Here is a 12,581-nt window from a genome sequence, read left to right as displayed (position 1 = left end):
ATGAACTCCCAGCGGATGGTGTCAAAAGCCTTACGAATGTCAATTTTGCAAGCCATATTCGAACCCCGATTCGTACGTTGCATCGAGTTGAATCCCTCAGAGCTGAGCATAATGCAATCATGGATGTTGCGACCACTAATGAAACCAAATTGGTTATTAGAGATATGAGTGGACGCAATCCTGCTAAGCCTTGACGCCAAGATTTTGGAAATGATTTTAAAGAAGAAGTTCGACAGAACGATGGGCCTCAAATCAGCAACAGTTGAAACATCCTTCTTCTTTGGGATAAGAATCATTGTACTGGAATTGCAACCAGTAGGTAAATAAGAAGACCGGAAAAAAGTTTGAACAGCACTGACCACATCCGTCTTAATAATTTCCCAGCAAGTCTGAAAGAAGGAACCAGAGAAACCATCAGGTCCAGGGGCACTATTAGCGTCCATTCCAAAGACCTCCGCCGCAATCTCACTCTCCGCAGGTATACTGACCAAAAAATTATTCTGAGCATCCGAAACCGCCAGATCAAAAAGTGCCTCAATCTCCAAAGGGTCAGCGCTCAGGCTTCCATCATCCATGAAAAGAGCCGAGAAGTGCCCGATGATATGTTGCTCAATAATACTCGGATCATAGACATCCACACCATCAATATTCAAGCGAGTAATCAAAGTATTCCTCCGTTTGAATTTTATCATTCTGTGAAAGAAAGTCGTATTTCTATCCCCATCTTGCAACCACGAGGCACGGCTTTTCTGTTGAAGAAGATTATTTTTTCTAGAAAGCGCAACATTAAGCTCAGCTTGCAAACGAATCTCCTCATCGAAGAGGTCATCAGTATATCCAGTTTCAGAAATCTGGTTCTGGGTGACCGCCAAATGATTCTGAAATAGACCAATCGAATTATCAACGTTGCCAAAAACATCTTTATTCCATACCTTAATATCATGACGCAGCCTCTTGAGTTTCAACATAACACACAGAATAGGGCAGCTAGTGTTAACAGCAACCGTCCACGAATTCTTCACCATATCTAAGAACGAAGGATGAAGGGTCCACATATTCAGAAATCTGAAGTGTCTTATGCCAGATGGAGTAACCTGACGGCACTGCAGAACTAACGGAGAATGATCAGAGGTGAGCCTCGGAAGCGCCGTGGTAACAATAGAATCGCATAAATCAGCAAAACCCTTGGAAAAAAATGCTCTATCAAGGATAGATTCAACATGACGGGGAAAAAACCGACGTCCAGACCAGGTAAAGCGAATCCCTTCAGTCGGAGATTCAATGAATTGAGAATCATCAATGAAAGCGCAGAAGTCCAAGCATGAGCTTCTTGAAGGGGACCTAGAACTGATCCTCTCATTAGAGCCTTTGACTGCGTTAAAATCACCAATAAAGACAGTATTACCCGACGTGAAATGTAGAAGATCATGCCAAAGTTGACGGCGGAGGATCTGGTCATTGGCTCCGTGTATAATAGCTACACGGAAGTTGTAAGTTTGCCAAATACAATCAACGATCACAGATTGGTCAGAGGAAAAAACCATGGTTGCAATCACATCAGGATGAGCAAGAACCCAGATGTTCGAACTTTTAGATGCTCGACAATTTTGATGAATAGGCACCATATTTAAAGAATTCCAGTAGCTCTGCCTCACCTTACGAAACGCCTTCTTAGGTTCAATCAAACCCAAGATAATAGGAGAAAATGAGCTACAGTGCTCCTTAAGTAACCGCTTGGATTCGTCCGTCAAACCACGGACATTCCAGGCGATGATATTCATGAAGATTGATTGAAATGGGCGGAGGAGCCTCCGCATCTTTCCACCTCAGCCGACCAGCTTTCACGGGCGACATTCTCCATCGCCTGAATACAGTCTTTCTTGCTATTGTCAATAACAAAAGCTTCCGGATTATTGCCAGCATCTCCAGCTTTACGAAGACGATGTTTAATACTCTCCTCTGCCTGTTTTGAGATTTGTTCCGCTGCACGATCTGCGAGCTGTTTTTTTGAAGGCCTACCGCGCCGCTTAGCTGCCATACCCGAAGTAATTGGCTCCTTAGCCAATGCCAGAATTTGTTCCAATCTCTGAGCCTTCATAGCATTCTCAAAAGCAACCGCATCAGTTGGTTGCTGTCGGGAATGAATTTCCTCACTTATAACATCCGCTTCAATTGTTTCCTCCTCTTCTGAACTTTCAGAAACATAAACTTCAAGCGGCCTATCGTACACCGATGTCTCCACATTGTTGGTGATAGCGTCCAACATATCCGGCCCTCTGATATCCTCATTATTCCTCAACTGAAATCTAACATTCTCACCACTGATTATGTTCTTAGCATTTTCCTCCTGCTCCAACAGATGAGGCGAAGAGCCTCGATGCGAAGGTTGCGCAACCTTCTGAGTTGTAGATTTTGGTTCATTGTCCTCACCGTAACCTTGCTGCTGTACGCGCGCGGATTTATCAGTTATCTGCTCAGCCTCCAAGATTTGTAACCCAGTTTCTTCACCTCTCAGGTTTTCCAACACAGCAAAAGTGTTTCCAATCGTAGTCCCCGAGCACTGCTTATCTTTAACCGAATGTTGCTGAATCTGTTGATCGCCGACAGGTTGATTTCTATGCTCATGCAAGGCGGCTTCATGTTCGTTGTTCGTAGTCTGAATATGCTCAATTTCTTTCCATTGTTTTCCCCTTGGCTGTTGCGTGGCAATCTTGACGTGAGTAGTTGTCTCGTCAGTTTTCTTTTGAATAGCTTTGAAACATCTATCAGGAGAGTGTCCTGTTATTTTGCACCTGTTGCAGTAAAGTGGGAGCTTTTCATAAGTGAACTCAATATAAAAAGCGAAATCTCCTTCATCAAAAAGAAGAGTAGTAGGAAGAGGTTTAGACATATCTAACTCGACCAAGACCCTCGCAAACTGTCCAAAATCCTTCTTCACTGAAGCTGCATCGATTCTAATGGGATGCCCAATATATCTCGCAACTCCAGCCAGCACTTCCGCGTGCCAATATTCTATCGGCAAATAGTGTATTCTCACCCACACATTAGCCAACGAAGAATGCTCCTTGAAGGGATCGAAATTCCTTGACCATTCCCTGAGTCGAAGATGACCATTAAGAAGTTCCCAAGTGTTTTTAACCTTGGCACAGGTTTTGTCCGCCTCACTTTGAAAAACCAAAGTGTAGTAGCCTTTTCCAAGGGGAATAAGTTGCCAAGAAGAAGCAATTCCCCATAAATCATTCAACTCCTTTTTTAACATCATTGCCGGCTTCGGTTTTTCACCTTTACGAAGCAAAAGTCTTCCTGTCAAAGCATATTGAAATTCCGAAACTTGTTTGATAAGAAGATCTTTGGGCATTTTGAAACAGAACTGATCACCCTCCTTCATGGGACATAGTGCATGAAAGTTATGAGCAGCTACGTCAGAGCGTCGTTGCCCCCTGTTAGAAGCCATCTCCGCATAGGATTTGTGGGCATCAATCTTCTCTCCCATATCAGTAACTTGTTGACGAACCGAATTCGTGGGAATAGTTGTCGAAGAGGAAGCCGCCGCCCCATTAGGGTTAGGATTGGGATTCCCTTGTGCTTGCGTAAGGGAAGTACCATCCGGAACCACAAGCGTACGTTGAGGTCCCTTTGAGCCATGAGAAAAGACCATCATTCCAGACTGTTCGTTGGCGTTGTTCAAAGCTAAATTCGGATTAGCAGAAGTAGCAGGCGAAACCAAACTAGGGTGTTTCCTTGGGGAAGAAACATCACGAGCATTCGGGTTAAAATTGTTAGAAACGAGTGGAAGGTTCAGGCCCCCTTTGCCCGACATGATTCAGCAAGAGAGGACGCCGGAATGCGAAAAAGAAACCACAAAGCTTTCACTGGCATTTCATCAAAATGTACCTAAATAAGAATTATATTTTTGCGAATAAGGATAGTAATTTGTTGAATAACTTTCTTGGTACGATAAACAATAATTATATTCTATTTGAATATTGTTAAAAAACGTACCAAATAAGAATTATATTTTTGCGAATAAGAATAGTAATTTGTTGAATAACTTTCTTGGTATGATTAACAATAATTATATTCTATTTGAATATTATTCAAAACGTATCAAATAAGAATTATAGTTTTGTGAATATGGATATTAATGTGTTGAATTACGTAATCGTGACTCATAAATTGTGAATAAGAAAAATAATTTGTTGAATAAAGTAGTATTATTCATGAATATATCCTATTCGAATATTGTTCAAGACGTATCGAATAAAAATCATATTTATGTGAATAAATTGTTTCTGCCTCAAATTTAATTATATAAATAATAAATAAACAAACAGGACATTACCACACATAATTTATATACATTGTAGAATTATTAAATGAATAAAGATCAAATTTATTTGAATAAACTACAAAAGTTAATGAATATACTTGGAAAATTTAATAATAAACTACATAATATCCTGATAATAATATTATTTTTTTTAGGTGCAAAATGATTTATAATAAATTTCGCAAATACAATTATAAATTATACTGAAAAAATATATAAATTTAACAAATAAACTAGCTAAGTGTATTATTCACTAAAATTATAGTGAATAATATTGAAAATTCATCAAATACCACTGTGTTATTAATTGAATAAGTAAAACAAGAAACTGAATAAATTAACTAATACAACGAATACAGTACAAATATGCATCATTAACATATGCTCTCTCTCTATTAGCAAAGAGTGAACTTCATTACAGATACTGCTATGAATATTTAACAATGAAAAGCAACACCATACACCTTTGGAACTATAATACATAAACATGATTTCGCATATTCAATCTCTCGTTCGAGACAAACCAATTGAAGGACTACAAACAAGAAATAGTTAATGTAAAATTCAATGCCCTATGATTATGAGAAGACAACATCAAAAACCTTTCAAATAAATGCCTGGCAAATTTAGAAAACACAAAATCGCATAAAGACACTTAGAAAACCAAAAACAACAATATATATGTTATTTTAAAAATAATCGGCGGTGACGAAACGACGATTGTACTGCTCTGCTGTTTGTGAGCGCGGCCACGGGGATTCATCGCCTTGCCTTGCTTGGTGAATTTGGGGTTCTATCTGCTCACCTTCCGAGCGCGAGCCAACGATCGGTGTACCTTACCTGTAATGTAGCTTGATTTTTTTCTGACTGTGAGTATGTGAGAAATTTCTCCTTCTTCGACATGAATGGCTTTGACAGTGAGGTTGTAAAATGATGGAGAATGTAAAAATGATATGGGCTGCGTGAAATTAGGGATTGTGATGAGAGAGAATGTAAAATAATACTCCGTAAGAGTAATTGTACAATTCTACCCCAATATAGTGTGAAAACGGAAATGTTGACTATTTAATTGTTTGCTCCACTTATTTTTTTTATTTATTAGTAGCCGTCAGATCAACATTTATCTAGGAACTAGATTTATTCTTTAATCTCTACACTAAGAGGATTCTTTATAGATCTCCACCCTATATATATATATATATATATATATAGGGGCGCGCTCCAGTGAGACCCCATATTTTTCGTGAAACACTAGGACAATGAATAAGACATATAATACTAATGAACAAAACGTATATCTAATGAACAAGATGTATATACTGATGAAAAATAAAATTTAAAAAATTCGTAATGAATAAGACATATATACTGATGAACATGACCGTATATACTGATGAACAATGCAGTATATACTGATGAATAACAAAATTTAAAATATTCTGCTCCCTCTAGGATTCGAACCCTGCGAAAAAAAATCATCCTCCAGATACAATATCAGCCATAGGATTGATAAAATAAACGCACCAGATCGTGCCCTAGATCTCACTAAAATTAGGGGGTCTCATTGGAGCGGCCCCATATATATATATTTGAGAAGATTTTTGTAGAAAAAAAAGGGAAATGAAAGTTTTGTTATATATAGGAATAGTGTAGCGTAGATGAGATGGATGCTGGGGATGAAAGAAGTCGCCTACATCACCGTCAAACCTCTAAAGGATTCTGCTTCGCCTTTGCATAATTTCGGCCGCATCGACACTACGGCATCGATGGCCAACTCTTATAAATTCAAACAGCTAGAAGACTCTCTCTGCATCGTCATGTACTTGAGCTGTTGGTTTTTCAATTGATTCATCTCTCTTTCTCTCTCTCTCAATTGTACGTCGCCATACTAACAACTTACAAGACAAAAGAATCCCTCGCCGTCGCCCAGGGACGGAGCCAGGAATTAAGTTCAGGGGGGACTGAATTTACCGCCCCCGAGAAAAAATTTTTTAGGCTTCGTATATTTAAGGCATTTTTTTTTATTAAAATACGAGCATAATAATAATAATAACAAACAACATTTTCATAGATTATATAGTTTCAATATATTACAAATTAGTTTCAATACATTACAAATTTTTTTTTGAACATTTCGTATATTTTAGGCATTTTTTTATTAAAAGACAAGCATAATCTAAATAACAAACAAATTTTTTTTGGGCATTTCATACATTTTCTATTAAAAGACAAGTATAATAATAATAGTAATAATAATAATGAAAAATATTTTTATAGATTATATAGTTTTAAATAACACGATTATCCTTAAGTTAAGTATATATGAGTGAATAAAACAAGCAAATCAATTTTTGTATAACCAAGTTTCACTATATTTTATTAAATGAATTTTGTTTAGTTCAACTTATTAAATTGGATTTTAAGTAGAAATTATATTGGGCTCGATCATAGAATGGGCCACTAAAAAAATTGTATACACATATATATTTAAATAAACATTTATATACATTTATATATTTATGCATAGAGTAAAATTTTGGAATAGCCAAAATGGATCATAAAACACAAATTATGGTCACTCATTGAAAAAACATAAATTTTGGCCATTTTTATAGCTTTGGGACGTTTTTGCCCTTAATTGGGCGGACTGGGTAGGGTCAGGAGCGCGGGTCGCGTGCCGGGTAGGATCAGGCACGCGGGTCGGGTTAGACACTTATGGCACTATTAGTGCCATAAGTGCCAACGAAAATTTTTTTTACTCCCCCTGCCCTGTCTACCCCCAGACCCCCGACCCCACCCACCCCCAAGCCAAAAACAAAAAGTTTTTTACTCCCCCTAGATAAAAATAAATCAAATTTTACTTTTGTTATTTTATTTTATGGCACTAATAGTGCCATAAGTGCCAATGAAAATCCAAAATAAAATAAAGTAAAATGGTCTTTTTAGCACTTATGGCACTATTAGTGCCATAAGTGCCAAACATGCAGAACAAATATAGAAACAACAGCATCATCTAAACTCTAAATGGATAATCTAATCCCTAAATGGAATATCTAAACCCTAGGGGAAGTGTTTAAAAAGTTCCTTTTGGCTTGGGGGTGGGTGGGGTCGGCGGTCTGGGGGGTAGACAGGGCAGAGGGAGTAAAAAAAAATTCGTTGGCACTTATGGCACTAATAGTGCCATAAGTGCCTAACCCGACCCGCGTGCCTGATCCTACCCGGCACGCGACCCGCGCTCCTGACCCTACTCAGTCCGCCCAATTAGGAGTATATTAGGCATATTGCCTAATTAATGGCCATAATTTGTGTTTTTTCAATTAGTGGCCAAATATTGTGTTTGCATGTTCAATGTGGCCATTTGACACCATTATTTCTTTATGCATATATATACATAGAAAATTTTAAAATTTTGAGGGGGGCGGTGGCCACTACCAGCCACCCCCTGTCTCCGTCTCTGCCGTCGCCCATGTATATATATGGTATAGATATGCAATCGAAATAAATTTTACATGAGTGAATGCTACTATTATATTCCCATTTTTCATTTTTTGTTTATTTTATTTGCATTTAAATTTCCGAATTAATGAGAATATCGTATATACACTCGTGTAATGACTCATGAATGTAATCGGCTATCAAATTTCAGTTCAAATCCTCTGATTCATGGTGTGTTGTGTCTCTCCCACTACTAATTTTATTGTTTTAGATTACTATAGAAATGGAGTAATATTATTGGTGTATAATGAATTATAATATATTATTTATTAAGAAAATAAATTTGAGGGAATTATATAACCTAATTATGGGTTAATCTATATTAAAATCATTTACCAATTGTTAATTAAAAAATTGAAATGCAAAAAATAATTATAAATTGTCTGCAAAGTACCCACCTTGTAAAGAAAATGAAAAAGGGGTAAAGGCTGTAAAGCCCAGCCATATCAATAATAAAAGAAGGCCCAATCCAATAAATTTAGATGGGGTATGATTTGGATTTTGAACCACACAAACACAAAAGCGTGAGATAAATCTTCAAAAAGAAGCAGAGACCCTTCCTTCATTGCTCCGGTAAGCTTGGCTTTAATGCTTCCACATCCTTCTTTTTCACAAAACAACAACCGTTAAATTGTTCAACGATGGAAGAGTAAGGAGAAACCTCATTCATTGTTCTGCCAAAACTCAAAGGGTAAGCCTTGCTGTAACTCAATTCCTTTCAGTCATTAGCCTCACCTGCATTAACACAAAGTCTTGAGTATTTCAGATTTTCCCAGTTCATTTAAAACCACTGCAGCAGAGCAGCCTATTTTCAAGGTATTTACTGAGCTCAATATGCTATATCTCATGATAGACAGACACTACCATTTCATAATCAAGTTATCCATGTGGAACCAACAGCCTATAGCTGCATTGAGAACCTTCCTATAGGCAGTAGCAAAACTACAACATTCTTACTACCCTTGCATAACTGAAACACCGATTAGCCATAGAAGAAGAACTTAGCTTTTAAGAATGGAGGACCGACTGCCCTGTCCAGTCGAGCCCAAGGAAACGGCGAAGACGAACTCTTGCTGCCTGGGCACAGATCGATGTTAGGAGAAGAGAGGAGCTCATACTGGAGCCGACCTCGCCGGTCTTCCACAGACGGCGGAGGTGGCGGCGATTTCGATTTAGGGGAGGAATTAGGGCCCGCCCTTTTGCCTTGAGCGTGTGCTATCAGAGAGAGATTCGGGCTTTGCGCATGGTAAGAGAGAGAGAAGGGCGACGGACTCAGGCGGCGCGACGTCGCCGGAGGAGAAGCAGCGGCGACGAGAATTATAGAAGAGAGGGGCGACTACTTCGAGAAGAGAATGAGGGATTGAAAATCTGTTAATGGCCGAGGGACGAGGGTGGTTGAGAAAGAAAGACTTGGCTGATTTTTTGTGTTTTATTTCCCTTTGGGCCATGTTAGTATTTTATTGGGCCACTTTTATTGATATGAGCCCAGAATATCATTTAGTTTAGGGGTGAGCATCGGTTCCGTTCGGTAGGAATTAAACATTGCATTTCACCAAGTCAAAAATGAGGAGGTCTAACCCAAAATTGTTACAGATAGAGTTACCTTTGAAGAAGATACTTTATGAAAAAAATTCTCTTTTTGCTGAAACAGTTGGTAATTTTTAGCCGGAAAGGGGAGTCGGTTCTCGGCGTCTCGCCGTTGGAAACTGGAAGCCGGAAGGGGGTAGTCGTCTCCGCCTCCAAGGACAACGGATGTCGCCTGGGCTGTCGCGGAAGGGGGGACGCCCGGCCTGGGCTGTCGTCGACTGGCGAACGGCATGGAGCGTCGGCGACGACGGGCGGACGGCGGGTAGGAGAGTGGACGGAAGGGGGAGAGTGAGAGGCTGAGAGTGAGAGCGGCGGGAATAAGGAGAGAATTGGAGGAGTTCAGATGTGAGATGTGTTAGGGTTTTAGGTTTAAAATTAGAAAATTAATTATATATTAAAATATAAATATATAATAAAATATTAATATTTATCGGTTCGGTTCGGTTTAAAACCGAACCGAAAACTAAACCAGTAGAATCGGGATCGAACATCACCAAAATCGTTTGATTCGGTTTGATTTTGAGTTTCGGTTCGATTTCTGCTCACCCCTAATTTAGTGTTGCGCCTTTCATTTTAATTATCTGGGCTGCAGATTTAAATTGATAATGGGCTAATCTTCTAAGTTATTTAAGCCCAAATTCTCTATTTTGTTTGGGGCCTTTTGTTTTTATTACCGTTGGGCCTTGTATTCTTTTTAGGGTAATTCTATTCATAGCCCATTTATTTAAAATAATTATTAAAAAATTATAAATTTATTATTTTAGTAAAAAAAAAAATTCATAGCTCTAAATTATCCAATTTACTATAGCCCCCAACCACCATACTCGTTCTCCATTCCCAACCGAACAACATTTATTAAGAAGAAAACAACAATAGGAATTTGCATCAATTAAATCATCCAATTCTCTGCTCCACTAGCACATATCTCAATAACACCCTGCAAAATATTTCGCACTTCTATATAATTTGAAGCAAACAATAAATCAATGTAATCCAATGTATTAAAATCCAATATAAAGTCGAAGAAACGAAGAAGCTTTTGCAGGGCCAAAGCTCGCCATGGTGACATCGCGTTCAAGCTACCAATTTCAATCTGTGTAATATTATAAGGTTGATTGTCGCATTGTTGAGATGAATTGAATGCAATTATGCAGGAGTCTTAATTGGAATACAAATTGCTGGAATTAAGGAAGACGAAGATGGGTGGGGAAGAAATGTTGAACGGTAAAAGAAATTTAATTTAATTATAAAATGATCCATTTTTAATTTGGGGGCTATATATTATTGGATAAAATATTAAATTTATAATTATTTATATTATTATCTTAAATAAGAGGCTATAAAGAGTAAAATGAGAGTTTATTTAATCCGATAGCCAGGATTAATAATAGAAATTCTCTGATTATTATTCCAGAGCTATAATTGATGCATAAGAGAGTCATGCATAGTTAATCACGCATTCTCATTATTTGAGGATTTTCATCGAGCAAATATCTTATTTCATTCTCGCAATAAAGGTCGAGCGCGAGAATAATAACCAGTCAAGGAGCTACTGTATCACAAAAGATTTCTATCAGGTGGGTTTACTTTCATATATATATATCAAATCAAATGAGTTAAATGTTATTTTTAACAAGTTATTTCGTTACAAATCTTGAATTGAAAATTATTTCAACTATTATCTTGCCATAAATGTTTCAATTTTAGTATGATATCTATCTGCAATTGTGTAATCGAATTCGGGTCCTGAGCAGTGGATAGCTATTGAACCACACAAACACAAAAACGTGAGATAAATCTTCATATCATATTCATAGCTTTACCTCTTCCACGTTAACGATGAATTCAATCAAACCACACTCCCTACGCTGCCAATTAACTCCACCGGTAAAATCTCGCATTTTCACGGACAATAATCGGATAAACATCTTCGCCGGCCGGGGAAGGAGGCTGGCGTTGAAAGCCAGCGGCGATGGGGCAGAGAAAAAAACCGAAAGGCGGAGTTTCCTGACACTGGAAGAAGCCGGTTTGGTCGAGATTTCCGGCCTCAGCTCGCACGAGCGCTTTCTATGTCGACTAACGGTGCGACTATCAAATCCCTGTCCCTCTCTCTCTAAAATATCTCTCTCTAAATTTTATTGTATGTGATTTCAGATATCATCGTTGAATCTGCTTCGAGTGATATCGGAGCAGGAAGGGTGCAAAATAGAGGAGCTGAACGCGGGGAGGGTATGCGATTGGTTCCTCAAAGATAAGCTCAAAAGAGAGCAAAATTTGGATGCAGTTCTGCAATGGGATGATTCTGAATTAATGTTATGATTATTCACTATTAATCTTGTATACATTTCATCATCTCCTCCTTCATTCTTCTTCGTCATCATGTTTTAATCATGATGTTATTATTTGTTTTGGATGCCATTCACATGTCTTACTCTATACATCTACTTAACATGCCTAATTGTTTTCAAATTAATAACTGGGATAAATAACATTTGTTTTCCCTATGCTTAAATTCACGACTAACAATATTTGTAGTTGTGAATTCATCTATAACACAAATTGACGACTACGACTATTTATAATTATGAATTCATGTGAATTCACGACTAACAATATTTATAGTCGTGAATTCACGTGAATTCACGATTAACAATTTTTAGTTGTGAATTCATTTAAAACTTGAATTCACGACTAATACTATTTATAGTCGTGAATTCACGACTAACACTTTTATAGTTGTGAATTCACGTTTTAAAACTTGAATTCACGACTAACACTATTTTTATTTGTGAATTCAAACTTTAAAACTCAAATTCACAGTGAATTCGAGTTTTAAAGTTTGAATTCACAACCAAAATGAATCCTGGTTGTGAATTCGACTATGTGTGAAATGTGCGGGTAATTTTTAAATTTTTATATGCAAGGGTAAAATGGTAAGTGTGGCTAATTTTTAAATTTTTTATCTTAGTGGGCAATTTTTAAATTTACTCTTCCAAAGTGGCTATTTTCAAAATCCACTTTTTAATTATTTGGTAAAGTAATTATTGTAGCAAAGAAAAATAACATTTATTACACATTAAAACTTACTATTCGGTCAAATAATAATTATTGCAAGAAAAATAAATATTATAGTAAGAAAAAGTAATTATTGTTATGACAAAAAGTAATT

General features: G+C 37.4%; 1 protein-coding gene and 1 long non-coding RNA gene across 4 annotated transcripts; one reads left to right on the top strand and one right to left on the bottom strand.

Annotated features, from left to right (window-relative positions):
• Nucleotides 1-8,204: 8,204 nt before the first annotated feature.
• Nucleotides 8,205-10,449, bottom strand: LOC131021503 (uncharacterized). 2 transcript variants are annotated; one of them, XR_009100966.1, is made up of 2 exons: nt 8,690-10,449; nt 8,205-8,560 (listed from the first exon to the last, which is right to left on the bottom strand). It is a non-coding gene; the product is annotated as an uncharacterized LOC131021503 (long non-coding RNA). The 2 variants fall into 2 exon arrangements; XR_009100965.1 differs by having other exon boundaries at nt 9,429-10,449.
• On the top strand, nt 8,377-11,830 carry LOC131021502 (uncharacterized). 2 transcript variants are annotated; one of them, XR_009100964.1, is made up of 4 exons: nt 8,377-8,516; nt 8,592-8,641; nt 10,930-10,989; nt 11,167-11,255. XR_009100964.1 is itself a non-coding variant. In XM_057950716.1 (3 exons), exons 2-3 carry the CDS (start codon nt 11,252-11,254, stop codon nt 11,729-11,731), a joined length of 408 nt encoding a protein of 135 aa, XP_057806699.1. In that variant the 5' UTR covers nt 8,415-8,641; nt 11,167-11,251; the 3' UTR covers nt 11,732-11,830. The 2 variants fall into 2 exon arrangements, 1 of the variants encoding a protein (XP_057806699.1); XM_057950716.1 differs by lacking the exon at nt 10,930-10,989 and adding an exon at nt 11,567-11,830 and having other exon boundaries at nt 8,415-8,641; nt 11,167-11,494.
• The last annotated feature ends 751 nt before the right edge of the window (nt 11,831-12,581 follow it).

Source organism: Salvia miltiorrhiza, chromosome 4, assembly GCF_028751815.1.
Source record: "Salvia miltiorrhiza cultivar Shanhuang (shh) chromosome 4, IMPLAD_Smil_shh, whole genome shotgun sequence".
Taxonomy (NCBI): domain Eukaryota; kingdom Viridiplantae; phylum Streptophyta; class Magnoliopsida; order Lamiales; family Lamiaceae; genus Salvia; species Salvia miltiorrhiza.
The sequence above is the reverse complement of the archived record's forward strand: the minus strand, read 5'-3'. Positions and strand labels throughout refer to the sequence as shown.